The sequence below is a fragment of the Psammomys obesus genome, unplaced genomic scaffold, assembly GCF_907164565.1.
Source record: "Psammomys obesus unplaced genomic scaffold, mPsaObe1.curated_primary_1811, whole genome shotgun sequence".
In the NCBI taxonomy this organism is placed as follows: Eukaryota; Metazoa; Chordata; class Mammalia; order Rodentia; family Muridae; genus Psammomys; species Psammomys obesus.
In genome coordinates this window covers 8,980,476-8,994,352 of record NW_026585742.1, presented here as the reverse complement: position 1 = coordinate 8,994,352, position 13,877 = coordinate 8,980,476, and the positions used below count along the sequence as shown (strand labels likewise).

Here is a 13,877-nt window from a genome sequence, read left to right as displayed (position 1 = left end):
TTAGAACAACTACGTAGACTTTCAAAGCCACAGGTGGGGTCATACTGTTAATGCATGCTCTACGGTAGTAGATTTTTCCTAAAGCACATTTCCAAAGTCTGTTTTAAATTTTTCCAATGGATGTCTTAGATACACTTTGATTTATTTAAACATGCCTTCATGGATGGAGAGATTTAGATTGTTTACAATTTACTAGTCAAAAGACCAAAGTGTGAATAGTTGAATATTCAGGACTTTGTGTTTCTGAGGGATGGGTTATCATAAGAGGGACAGAGGGATCAGATCTGCCTTTCTTGATATTATAGACACAGCTACGCTGACTTGGAAAGCCCACAGTGGCCCATCTGTGGCTCGGTTCTGTATGAGAAGTGAAGCTGAACAGACCTGAACCTTGACTGTCTGGTATTTCCCTTCCTTCTACATTACCACTTCCAGTTTCCTTTTACTCACTTTCCTGCCAATTGGTACCTTGCCCTTCCTTTCTAGTTCTGTCTGCTCCTATTTACTTATGGAGTACAGAGTGCTTCCCTCCCTGCGAAGTGAGACACCACACAGCTGTCTGTGCACGCCAGAAACTAGTAGTGAGCCCTATCATCATGTTGATCACCAGTGCTCTTTGACTGGTCTAAGGCGCATGAACCACTGCTCTGTTCAGTAGGACTGAGTACCTTGGTCTATGGTGATAGGGCACAGTGGACAGCAGAGGAAGCTGGAGCAGCTGGGTCTGTAGAAGGCCTCCAGCTGTGCAGTCCCTTACCTTCTCAACACTAATTCACTTGATGATGTCCTTAGGTTTTAATTAAGGACAAAGATGGCATTGACTGCTGAAAGGGTGAATGTCTCTCTTGAAGGATTGCAAAGCACACAGGAACTTGTGTTTGTGTCTCTGACTTTAAGGCACTTTGTTATCTTGGTGAATGGAAGCTGTATATTATGTGAAGTATCAGTCAAATTGAGTTACTTGTTTTCTATGAAGACCATGGATTTATAGTCTGCCCCTTTGCTGATATAAGATATTATTTGATTTTTATTATTTAAAAATTACTTTAAATTGTCTATGCCTTGAGGGCTGGTTTAATAAATGATATTCTAGCTACAAGAAAGAATAATGTATTGCCAATAAATGTCAGTATTCAGTAGAATATTTTAATGGCAAGGGAAAACGCTGATGATCTATTGCTAAGCATTAAAAGCTGGTTACAAAATGATGTGCCTCAGATGACTCAACTTCATAAAAAATAGAAAAAACGGAAATGTGAGAAAAATTGCAATAATGTTTGTCCTTGGTAGATGGAACAAAAATTATTTTTAAAAATTACTTGTTATTTTTACAACTTACTGAAATTTTCATATTTTTTCCTGCAAAAACATATAGAACATTTAGAATGAAAGAAAATGCTGCATTAATTTTTTTTCTGACTGTAGTCTTCCTGGGAACCTGGGATACATCTGTTTTCACACTATACATCATTGAGTGTAAAGTATAAATCATGCAGATTTACAGAGAAATTACAATGGCACCATTAGATTGCTGCTCTCACCCCAACAGTGTCCAAGGAGGGGCTCAGCTCCGACTGTTCTCCCAATAGCTCCCATACCTCCTTCCGGAGAGTTCCTGGCTGCAATGGAGGCTCCATTTTATGGGTTCAGACACTGAGGTCTAGCTTCGAGGAGTCCTCCCTATCTGCGACCAACCTTCTGGGCTTGCTAACTCTGTGGTTCACAACAGAAGTTTAGGAGGCTCGGTGGGAAGAAAGCAGAAGCGATGGAATAATTTCAGAGAGGGTCAGAGTTCAAGTCCTTCAGTAGGAGCTTTCCAGAACAGATCTAAAACTAGTGAAGTGTTACCAAGGGAGTTAGTGTGCATATGCTCAGGCCCAAAGTTAGTCTCCAAGATTGGATCACCAGCTGGCTTGGAGGGCAGCAGGGAAGAGAGGGACAGGCATATATATCTGAGTGTCCACTGGGTGGCAGGCCCCTTCCTGCCCCAAGTCCTTATGAGTATCTGAAAGGCTTGGGATACTCTGGATTCAGAGTTACTAGAAGGGAGGGTTGAAATACAGATTCTGGGGTCCAGACCACCCCTAGGCACTCCAACTCAATGGTCCAATTGCACCCTCAGGTCCTCCTTTCTCCTTGCCTCTTGACTCACTGTAGTCCAGGCTGACCTTACACTCATTCTTGTCCTGTGTTTACACTGCATTTGGGGTGCTGAGGCTATAGAGTAAGCCGCCACACACAGCTTAGACTCTAGTTTCTAATAAGCTGCTGGGAATACTGTTAGTGCCACTTACTGGTATGCTACACTGTGAGCACAGAATAAATCAGCTTGGACTCTGGGAAGGGAGGACATGGTACAGTCTCTGACAGAGAATATGAGGGGTTCCAGGGCTATTCACGAAGTGTGACTGCAGCTAGAAAAGCACACAGATGTGTTGTTTAAAATATTAGGTAGAAACTCCAAACAAGCTTCAAGCAAAATACATTTAAGAGTATTTTACATGTAAGTCAATACTTCCCAAACTATTTGAAGTAAAAGAGTATTATGAAATCCTATCCATCATAGACCAACGCATTCCTTTTCTTGCTTAAGACTCTGACACAGTTCTGGCCATGTGTGGCTATCAGGCAAGTCTGATAGCACCAAATTGGTTCAGTGAGTGCCACTGGTGACACTTCTGGTCGTGGATGATAAGAAGGTGCTGTGAAAGTTTTTGAAGCTGGTTCTCCACTTCTGACCTTTCATCAGCAGAGAGTGATAATGATCGGTTTGCATCCCACAAACCACAAAGGAAAGGGTTCTGGGCTAGTTCCAATAGATTACTAATTTGGGTTGGGGCTTATTATGCAGCTTCAAGCAGCCAATTTACTGTTTTGAATCGCTGAACCACAAGTTAACTTTTGCATATCACTCAAGGTCACTGGTTTTTATTGGTTACACCTGGGGTGCATGGAGTGAGGCTAATCAGATATCAGTTTGGCGCAACTGTTCTTTTTTTCATGCTTAGACATTAAGCATAATGTCCCGTAGATGGTAGGTCTTGTTTCAAGCACTAGATGATAAATGCATGCAGGAGGAGGCCAGGGCACCAACTGCTTTAAGGCTGGTGGCCAGTCAGAAAGTACATGCCCAGCATGGATGGCCATCAGACAAAACCTTCCTTGTGGACTCTATAGACATAGCCATCAATGGAGCAGAAGCGAAGAACCAATTCCCAAGTGAAAATGTAGGCACCACTCACTGATGTCCTAATATAAGAGGAGGATGTAATTTAGTAGATTCTTGTGCTATGTGACTCAGGTCACTTGGGTGTCATTTCCCCATTGAATCAGAGCATCATTTTAAGCCCAGATCAAAGTGAACCTTGGTGGTATCTCAGAAAACCTCAGAAGGTTTGCCTCCATTATACCAGAATAATGAAAATATACTTTAATGATTTAGGGAAAGAACCAGAAGATCTGAGCTTCATAAAACAGCCTACCCCACCCATCCTCATCTGATAAACTCCTCTCGTTCCATTCCTTGTTAGGCAGTTCAAGGAATTTTTATGACATAAGTTTGTATAGCCAATAATAGCGATCACATGAAAAATGGTGGCTGCTACTTAAAGTACGCTACAAGTCAGAGACTGTGCTGGATATTTAAGCACATTCAAAATTTTTTCCTTTCCTTTCCTTTTTTTTTTTTTTTTTGTTTTTTTGTTTTTTGAGGCAGGGTTTCTCTGTGTAGCCTTGGCTGTCCTGGATTTGCTTTGTAGATCAGGGTGGCCTGGAACTCACCGCCTGCCTCTGCGTCCCTACGTGCTGGGATTACAGGCGTGTGCCACCACGCCTGCACTGTCTTACATAGTTTGTTATCAACATAACAGTTACAAGCTTGCTCTAAACATACAGTGGGAAGCCCAAATGTGTCAATCTCAAAAATGTGTCTTCTTGGCCTCTTGGATGCGGACTGTAGACAGTAAATGCAAAGACTGTCTCTGCCTTATCCTTCCTTCTTTTTGTCCTTCACACTTAGCCTCAATTTGCTATCCACCTCTGTGCTAGAACTCCCACCTTCTCTTACTTTCAAGCTAAATTAACAAACTAAAGTTTAATGTTTAAAACTTTACATATGTAAGAACAAAATCCTTCATAAATGATAGGGACAGCACTCTGTGAATGAATGAACTTGGGTTCTAGACATGAATGAGTCAAACTCAGTTCACTAGTCCTTATATCACAAGGATGCTGGGATTTCGCTATACACCAAAACCAGGCATGGCTTTACTGCAGCTTATAAAATCGGAAACTACAATCTGCTTGTAAAGCTGAAGAGTAAATACGCGTGCACACACACCTCTTCACACAGGGAGACCCACTTTTTGCATTCTGACTTCTTTGAAAAAAAAAAAAAAACTCATTTTGCCATTTTTTAAATATCACTTTAAAAATTTCAAAGAGCCTCCTTTACAAATGTCTGCATAAACAAGACTTTAACGATGGCTGTATCAATGGACATGTTAAGGTGGAAAGGGAAAATTACACAGGGTCTTACCTCTACACAGAGAATTACAGGCTGCTGAGGACTACTGGGAGAAGAAGAATTCAGCTCTCCCAGGGAGCAGCCCCCTTAGGGTTGTCCAGTGCAGAGTGGTCAGCCTTGGAACCATATGTACACAAACAACAGAAAGAGACTAGATGTTGTATTTATATGTTTATATTTATGTCTGTGTATCACATACATACATATGTATGCCATGATAATAATCAAAGAAAAGGAGGCTATCAATTGGAGAGTTGGGTGGCATGGCAGATGTTGGAGGAAGGAACCTGGGAGGGACTGCAAGGAGGAAAGGGAGGAGGGAAGGTGAGGTAATTCTATTTCTATTTAAAACGTTATAAAAAAATCTTTTAACTTCTAAATAATCAATGCAAAAATGTAAGAATCACCTTTCAGAAGGACCAATTTAAGCTTTATTACAAGTACAAACCAAAAGCCAATCACGATCTTTTTAGCTTTTAAACTCTGGACTTGCAACAGATGGGTAGTTACAAGAACTTGGACACTTAATGACACACAGTGGTTTAAGAAGCCAAGATTTTGGGCAACCATAAGACCATAAAGCGATCAGCATGGAGGACATCTGTCAGGTGGGGTGGCCTGAGGTGAGACAGCAGCTAAGTCTTATGTGATCAGAAGCCTGGGCCACTTCAGCTGGTTTTGCTTCCCCTTCATGAGGTGACAACCTCCTAACACCCTAATCTTCTCTGCATGACGGTGGCACAGGATTTATTGACCATCAGACATTAAAATCTCCCTGTCAACCATAAATTGTCTATGTAGGTTAAAGGCAGGCATCAAAAATCCCTTTCACTACTGGTGTAACTGGGATAAGAAACATTTGCACATGCACACGCTCATAAATACACCTCAAAGCAAGTAGATGAGTGCAGCAATGTCTGTTTCCACTCAGATACAAGCAGAATAAAAGACCAAATTAACAACAATTTTGCTCATTGAAAAATAAAAAGGCATCTTTTCCAGAGTATCAGGATATGGCATAAAGTGCTTGGCTTGGACCCCACATGTTTATTTATGCTTAAAAAAATTAAAGGACAAACAGCAGGGAGGATCAGGCAGGGAAATGCAGAATTGACAGCAGGCGTGAAGAAATGGAGATGGGGCAGTCATGGAAGACGCATGCGTGCCGTGAGGGTCTAGCAGAGTGGGGGTCAGTGCATGTGTGCGGTGATGGTCCAGTAGGGAGTAGTTACCTTTACATTTCTTCTCTTCAGTCTGGAAGGACTGGGCGCTTGAGACACTCTGATCATTCACACCATCAGGATCAAGACGAAATATAGAACTGGTCCAAGTGGCCTGGATGAGGTGTGGGGATGTCTGCTCATTCTTTAGTGCACCACGCCTCTCCACATGGCTCTTCCTGTCCAGGCAGCCTTCGGACATTCCTACCAGCTTCCAGTCCTGTCCTCGGTCTGGACGGGGCTTCTGTTTGTCCCAGGCTGGAAGGCCATTTTCTGGTGAGAAGGGAGTGAAAAACACAGATAACGCAGTGTAGGTATTGCCAAGGTCTTGCTGAGATTCGCGTTTTCAAAGGCCAGTTGCTGCTCAGTTCTTTTGGGCTGACACTGTTCATGCGTATCTCCACTATGATGTCAGGACACGCTGACGCTGTCAGACCTGGGCACAGGGCCACCTGAGCTGGAGTGACCAGCACATTTCCCCTCTAGTTTTCAGGGTCCTCCACTGCAAGGCTCTGCTGGTCTCATCACTTCAGCAGTGGCCCAAGGCCAAGCTGATACCAGTTTATATCGCTGCTTAGATGAGCATCTGAGGTCTTGAGAGTCAGGGCTGGCCACGACCTGAGTCAGATCCTTAGGATGTAGCACATCTGTGTGCAGCCTTGTTTGACTTGGGCTGAGTCACACACTGACCCGAGGGATGTTGTGTCACCTAGGTTGGACCTACTCAAGTGGCCACACACTGAGCCTCACAAGCTGCTCTTAACAGCCTTCTACTCTGAGGTCAAAACTAAGGAAACACGAAGGAGCCACTACCAACAAAACACAACACAGTTCCCAAGTTTAAACGCCTGCATCTCAAACATGGAAGTTTTGTGTTCAGTGTAGTCCCAAACTGCCATGAAATCACATAGGGAGCAAGTCCTGCTTTCTCTTTGTGGCAAATTAAGAGTTCTAAAGATAAAGGATGTGGCTGGATCTCTTAGGCTGGGTTAGACTGGAGAGCTAACATTTTATTGTGTTTGCCTTTAGCCTATGGGATGTGTAGGCCTGTTTTCTGGAATGGGCAGAAATAGAAAAATATAATGAATTTCTTACTGAAGTATCTCCTCTAGTGACAAATTTCTCCTTATTCAATGTCTTTACTATATATGCAGATAAAGCAAAGACAAAAATGATAAGAATACACATACCCCCCACCCACTTGCTTTCATGCGTACAGCACACATAAACACATGCACACACATACCACATATCACACATGTGCCACACACCCACAAGCACACACATACACAGGCACACACACATTTGTATGCTCATACAAACACATCCACATGTGCATGCACACACACTGGCACACACATACCACACACAGGTGCACAACTCACACAAATGTGTGCACTCACACAGTGCACACACCACACCCATGCACACATACCACCCCAACACACGTGCACACGCACATGTGCACACATTCGTGTGCTCACGTGCATACACACACGTGCACACACACAAACAGTACAATTTACTTGTCATCTGTGTCAATATTAGAAAAAAGATGTGGTCATATACACTGACTGGAAGACTATAATTTATAAATAAACAAATATATATACATATATATATATATATATATATATATATATATATATATTTTTTTTTTTTTTTTTTGGTAGTTCTGGGTGACCAAATCCAGGGCCTTGTACATGCCAGGCTAGTGTTACATCACTGGGCACATTCTTCCTGGGTACTTTTTCCTTTTATGTTGAAGTGACCGAAAGACCACAACCGAATCCTTTGTGCATACAGAGACCAAGCCACCCTGACTTGTGCTTTGGCACAGGAATCTAGGGTGCCTTTTCAGACATGCTCTGGGTTTCCACAGCACCCTCTCTGAAGCTGCCAGACTCTCAGCTGAGGTTGTGTGGATGGTTTATCTGGAGTGTCCTCCATCGGATGTCGCTTCTGGAAGTCATGGTCCCCCTTCTGAGACTCCTGTTCTTACATCCATATACACTCAAACTTCTGATCCAGGAGACAGTAAAGAGCCTGCATGGGATTTCTTTCTCTTTTGACAAAAAGATTTACGTTAGCTTTATTTATGTGTGCATGAGTGTCTCATCCCTCTGTAGGTGAACATGCGTGCACACATCCATGCAAAGTATCTGCAGAGCCAGAAAGACCACCTTAGACCGGACAGAGCTAGAGTTCTGAGCTGCCCGATGTGGGTGCTAGGAATCAAACGTGTCTTCAGGAAGAGCAGTAGCAAGCATCCTGAACTGCTGGGCTGTCCCCAAGCCCCCAGCACAGTGTGTCTTTGCCTAGTAAATGGAAGCCTTATGGCCTGAACTAGGAGAATCCTCGCATGCATTAGGGTTTGGACTGCACCACTTGCTCTGATTCAGGGAAGGTGCTGGAAATTCTCCACACTTAGGATTGTATAAGCCATTGTATTGCGCAGGTTAAACAAACATGGGTGCTTTCTTCTCAGGGTTTATGAGGTATTATTCATTGCATGATGAATCACCTCTTCCACATTCCAGCTGTGCCCACCGCTGGTGCAATTTCAGGCATTTATTCTCATGTCCATTTAAAGGAAACGAGATTGCATTGAAACCAAACATATCTGTGAGGAGTTCATTCAAGCACCTATCATCCATGAGAGCTTAAGTTTCTTGTGAACTAATTACTAAGTGGCTGGATGCAAAGGTTAATCGTAGGTATGGGGAGACTCACTTTACTCCCACAGACACAAGAAATCGCACCCACGCATGCTACTGCTCTTTCTACTTTATTTTCAGAGATTAAATCCCTGGCAAACTGGGCCCTGTAAAGTTCAATTTAAAGAATACTAAAGTTCCCAGAGGATTTTGTAAAACTCTAACATAAAATCTTTTTGCACTAACTTCTAAAAGTTGGTAGCAATTTTCCAGCCCTAACAAAAAAAATGAAGAAATCAGGCAGTTGCTAGTCCTTATTGAATCTGGGTTTCAGATGAAAGAGGTCTAAGAACTGTATACCCAAAGAGACATTCTCTCCCAGAACAAAGCCATTTACAGCTTATTCTGCATGTCCCTTGGGCCAGCAAGAGGGAGTTTCTTCTAGCAAGGGAGGCTATGTTTGGGGTAAGGTGAGTGATAGGATTGCTTTCCACTTTCCTAAGAAAACCAATTGAGATGGTTTGGGTAAAGGGTTCCATTCACAGGAGGCATTTACAAGTTCATAATTACTGTCTGTAATTACATTCGCAATAATGATATTCAATTGCTTAATTGGCAGGTTTATGGGCTACACACTTCTGGGAAAACTGGAGACTGAGAAGCCCTGGCTGGGTCATGGGAAAATGCAATAGGGATTTCTCTAAAGAGAATACCTGATTCTTATCAACTCAAGGACAGGGGAGTACATGGAATTCTTACTCCATTCCCAAGGGAGGATGGGACTCTCACTATGCCAGGTCCAGAAATCCTAATTGTTGGGTGTCAAAGACTACAGGGTACTTCCACATATATGTGCAGCTGATAAAATGTCTTTAGGATGGTTTTTTTCTTATTACTGTATCATGTGTCCATATCCTCTCACTTCTCCAAAGCTCATGCAATGGATTATCCCTTTTCAGAGGAGTTAACATCCTCAAGGGTCAATCATGACTCCCAACCCTCGGCACCTATCAGAATCACCACAGGTGCTTATCACAACATTGAAGACCTGACTTTTCCAGTTGTGCCAGGGCCTCAGCATGGAGATTCTGCTGAGTTCTCCAGGTGACTGAGATGCTGTCAGAGTTTGAGAGCCAAAGGACAAAAATAAAGTAAGGTAGTAAAACTAATTACATAAGTCCCCCATGGTGTTGAAAGCATGGCAGAAGTGTGGTGTAGTTCGCAACACTGCATCCACAGAAGGAAACAAGGGATGGATGGGACGTGAAGCCAGGCTATAAATCCTTAAGAACTATCCCCATTAACCTACTTCTCCCAGTGAGGTTCCACTCCTATAATTTCTACAACCTTCTGAAAGAGTATCACTAGCTGGAGATTGAGCATTCAAATTCAGGAGCCTGGAGAGGGACACTGAACATTCAAACCACAATACCCTGCAAAGAAGAAAGTACTTCCTTAGCAGATTCCAGCTTTCTTATCCAAAGCCATAGGTGTGTCTCATCACTGCAGGTCCCTTGGAGAGGATCGTGCTCTTCATCTGCTCAGGACTGCTGTTGAAAGAAAAGCTGCATCCAGTACAGGAGTGTGGGCATCTGCTGGTCAGCAGTCGCTCCCTGGCTTTGCCATATATGGGCTGTGCTTTGGGGCAGACTGTCCACATCTTTGTCTCTTTCCTGAATGCCCACAGTACTTTTTTTTATGACTCTTCTATGCAAGGTAACACCTTGCTGTAGCCTCTGTGATGATTTCAATAGTACATGCTTGTCTTGCCTGACTGGAGTCTAGCCCACATCTCCATTTCTCAGCCTTAACATGACATCATCACATAAATATTTAAAATAACTGAACATAGTCAAGAGAGCTCTAGATACCCTTGAGGCTGAACATAGTACATGTGATCTTCTAATCCAGGAATTCATATTCATTGAACTATAACCTGCTCAACACAGGGCAGTTAGCCACACTGGTCAGTATCAAAGCTACAGAACAAAAGGCAGTTGGACCATGAACAGATGTAGCTATGAAGCCTCAACCAGCCCTGAGAAACCTACAGACGTGAGGGCACCTAGATTATCTGGATGTCTCCATTCCTGACATCTGTCTTCTATGAACGATGCAAGCTTAGCTCATTGCCTGACCCCGCCCCCATATCCATGTCTGGGGAAAATATCCACAAGGGACACCAGGGCAAGGCTGCTTCTGTTATTGGTCCTGTGGGCTAAGTGGGAGGGCCACTGGCAGGCTTGGGTGCTTCTTGGTGTTTCTGGGTCCATGTGAGGGTCTGCCTGGCCTGAGCACTTCCAGTGCAGGGTCTGGCATGACACTGCGTTGATTCATGAGTCTTAGTGCGGAGAACTTCCCTAGCTGATGTCAGAAAACAAGAGAAAGGGGTGATTGGGAGGAGTCAAATGGTGGGCTGTTGTAAAGGAGCTGTGAATAAAGGCTGCTTGACCTTAAGCAGTCTCAGAAGATGACAGAGGCTAACATGCCTGCTGTACATGGCCAGAGTCCTGTAAGTGCTCAGCATCCTTCCTCTTTCACCACCAACACAGAGTTTGGCGTTACTATACTGTGTTTAGCTAATGAAACAGGACCTGCAGGCTCCACTCCCTCGCTCCCTTTATCCTTCAACAGACAGAAATGTTCTATGCCATTCTGGGCCCAGCTTTCCCTCATTACCCTGTCTTAGAGTGAATGTTCATCCTTTGCAAGATAATATGTACTCTAACGACATGTAATCCTGTTCCATTTTAAAATATCTTAGCCAGAGTTTCCCGTCAGAAGACTACTGAGCCTGGAGACTGGGCCCATATATTACTTTTGTCCTTTCTATACTTTAGATCTACAGATAAGAGCAGAATGTTCTGGTCTGTGTAAGGCACGGGGGCTTGCATCACAGCTGGGCACCGGGCCTTCTAGGTCACTGGCTTCAAAAGGAACGGGTGGTAGAGAGGGTCATAGAGGAAGGAGATCGTTTATTATGTATAAGGTACATTAATGGGAACACTAACATTATCAAGGGTTAAACTTCTCCAAGAATTAAGCTGGGCTGGAGAGATGGCTCAGCACTTAAGAATACTGGCTGCTTTCCCAGAGGACCTGGGTTCAGCTCCCAGCACCCACATGGCAGCTCGCCACTGTCTATAACTCCAGTTCCAGGGGAAGTCGACACTCTCACATAGGCATACATGCAGATAAAACAGCAATGTACACAAAATGAAAATTTTTAAAAGTCATCAAGAATTTACTATTTGACAAACTAATAGAACACCCGAAGAACTGCTGTTACATGAGTGTGTGTGGTTTAAGCCAGCATGTACACATCACCTCATCCAACATAAACATCTGTGCCAGGAAACCAAACCAATACAAGAGCTCCTTTTAGGCAGGAGAAGTTCACAGATTCCCAAGTTTTTGTGTAGAATGTGTTACAATGTATTATAATCAGGAATTCTCTTGCTTGGGGATCCTGGGTACATGACTGAATACCCATTGCCTGAGCAGAGTCAAATAAAGCTCCAGCTTCCACACCCCTCCTCTCTTCTCCAACTTGGAGGGAAGCAGGAGTAGTGAAAGAGCCCCCGCAGCTGCAGGGCTGGCTGGGGCTCACTAGCTTCCCCTCATCCCCATACTGCTTTCACCAAACCGCTCTTTCTTCACTTCCTCCCCATTCCAAAGGCTAAATGTTTTGGCAATCTCAAATCTGGGGCAGAGGTCTCTAAAAAAATGAAAAGGATCCAGAAAGATAATGGAGTTACTGTATTTCCATTGAAAATTTAAAAGGTTGCAAGCTCACTGAGACTACACTTGTTCATGTGAAGAGATAAGCAGAGGAAAGGCTGGAGTGACAGTGGTGTGTTCAAATGCTCTGGCTGAGGTGTGCCCATCTGAAGAACACTTCTAATGCCTCACCCCTGGGACCGATTCTGGCACTGAGGCCCTTGTTCAGCAAGTCTGCAAAATCCATCTCCACACAGTTTGGCAGCCTTCCACCCGTTACCATGTGTCTTTGTCTTCCTCTTGCCAGCACCTGCCTATTAATTTCCCTCTAGTTGATCCTGAGCTTCTGTCTGTGTGGGCACATGGATTCTGGTTTCCTGTCACAGAAAGATTAACCTGTTTCACCAGCAGTGTATTGTGGGTAAGACTTGGGAGCCTATAAGAGACAGACAAATCTTTCCCATTGCTGCTGTCTCCCACTCCTCTGTTTCTGCATATTCTGTAAACACACTGATTGGTAGCCTCAAGGAAAATAATCACCATGGGCATAGAGACTTTATATAATTATTCTGAAGCCAGAGACTGCAAGGATAGTCTCCCAGTAAGGGAAAATAATAACCATTAAAAACAAAACAAAATGAAAATGTGTGTTTAGAACATTTAAATGGATGTCTTAGTTTATTTTAACATACAGCCTGAAATAAAGTTAAGAAACAAACAATGAAAGATGTGTATGTAGATGGCAGATTTCTCTTCACTGGAGAGAACAGGTGGGGATTAGGTTCATATGGCTTCTGAGACCTACTGAACCAGACAGGAAGTGGTGCTCAGCACCCACCAGAGGCTCCAGGAGCAGAGAAAGTACTTCCTGGAGCACACCCTGGCCCCTCCCCAGGACTGGCTTCTTGCTTTTCTGTATTCACACTGGATTTGAGCATCGGATTCTCAGGTTAGATGACTCAAACTTTGAGGTACTCACACTGAAGCCATGGAACTAAAGGTTAGCACATCAGAAAGGCTCTGGCTGCTGCAGGGACCTTATAATTTTTCTTTCTTTCTTTCTTTCTTTCTTTCTTTCTTTCTTTCTTTCTTTCTTTCTTTCTTTCTTTCTTTCTTTCTTTCTTTCTTTCTTTCTTTCTTTCCTCCCTCCCTCCCTCCCTCCCTCCCTCCCTCCCTCCTTCCTTCCTTCCTTCCTTCCTTCCTTCCTTCCTTCCTTCCTTCCTTCCTTCCTTCCAGTTTCCAAGTAATTTTATTCAGAATTTTATGTTTGTTTCCTGAATCAATGAATATTGTTTCAAGTCATGATTCTCAATCCAGAGACAATGGCCCCATGGGATGGAGCCTGAAGGCATCATTGAGAGTAACTGGAATGAGACTGTGGATAGCTTCCATAACATGAATCTCTCAGAATCCCTTCTTTGTGGCATTTATGCCTATGGTTTTGAGAAGCCCTCTGCCATCCAGCAGTGAGATATTCTTTCTTGTATCAAGGTTTATGATGTGATTTCTCACGTCCATCTGGGACTGGGAAACAGCTACATCTGTCATTTCACTTCCGGAACCTTCCTATTCAGGAGTCTCACAGACTCCCACAAGGGGCAGATGTTTGTTTACTGCTAGGTTAGATTTTCCTGGTGCTCTTGTTTAGGGCATAATGTTTATTCTCGTTACAGTGAGCTCACATCTTTGAAAGAAAGAAAGAAAGAAGGAAAGAAAGAAAGAAAGAAAGAAAGAAAGAAAGAAAGAAAGAAAGAA

General features: G+C 43.4%; 1 protein-coding gene across 9 annotated transcripts in view; it reads right to left on the bottom strand.

Moving 5' to 3' along the window:
• Thrb (thyroid hormone receptor beta) overlaps positions 1 to 13,877 on the bottom strand; it is a 351,830-nt gene that overhangs the window by 68,253 nt on the left and 269,700 nt on the right. For 7 of the 9 annotated variants that reach the window (XM_055599083.1, XM_055599084.1, XM_055599086.1 and 4 more), the window contains exon 4: positions 5,758 to 6,018. The exons of 1 other annotated variant lie outside the window; for it this stretch is intronic. In XM_055599083.1, coding sequence (XP_055455058.1) covers positions 5,758 to 6,018 — 261 coding nt within the window. Of the gene's footprint in view, positions 1 to 5,757; positions 6,019 to 9,853; positions 9,953 to 13,877 lie in introns of all 9 variants that reach the window. One more of the 9 variants, XM_055599087.1, reaches the window with a different exon arrangement.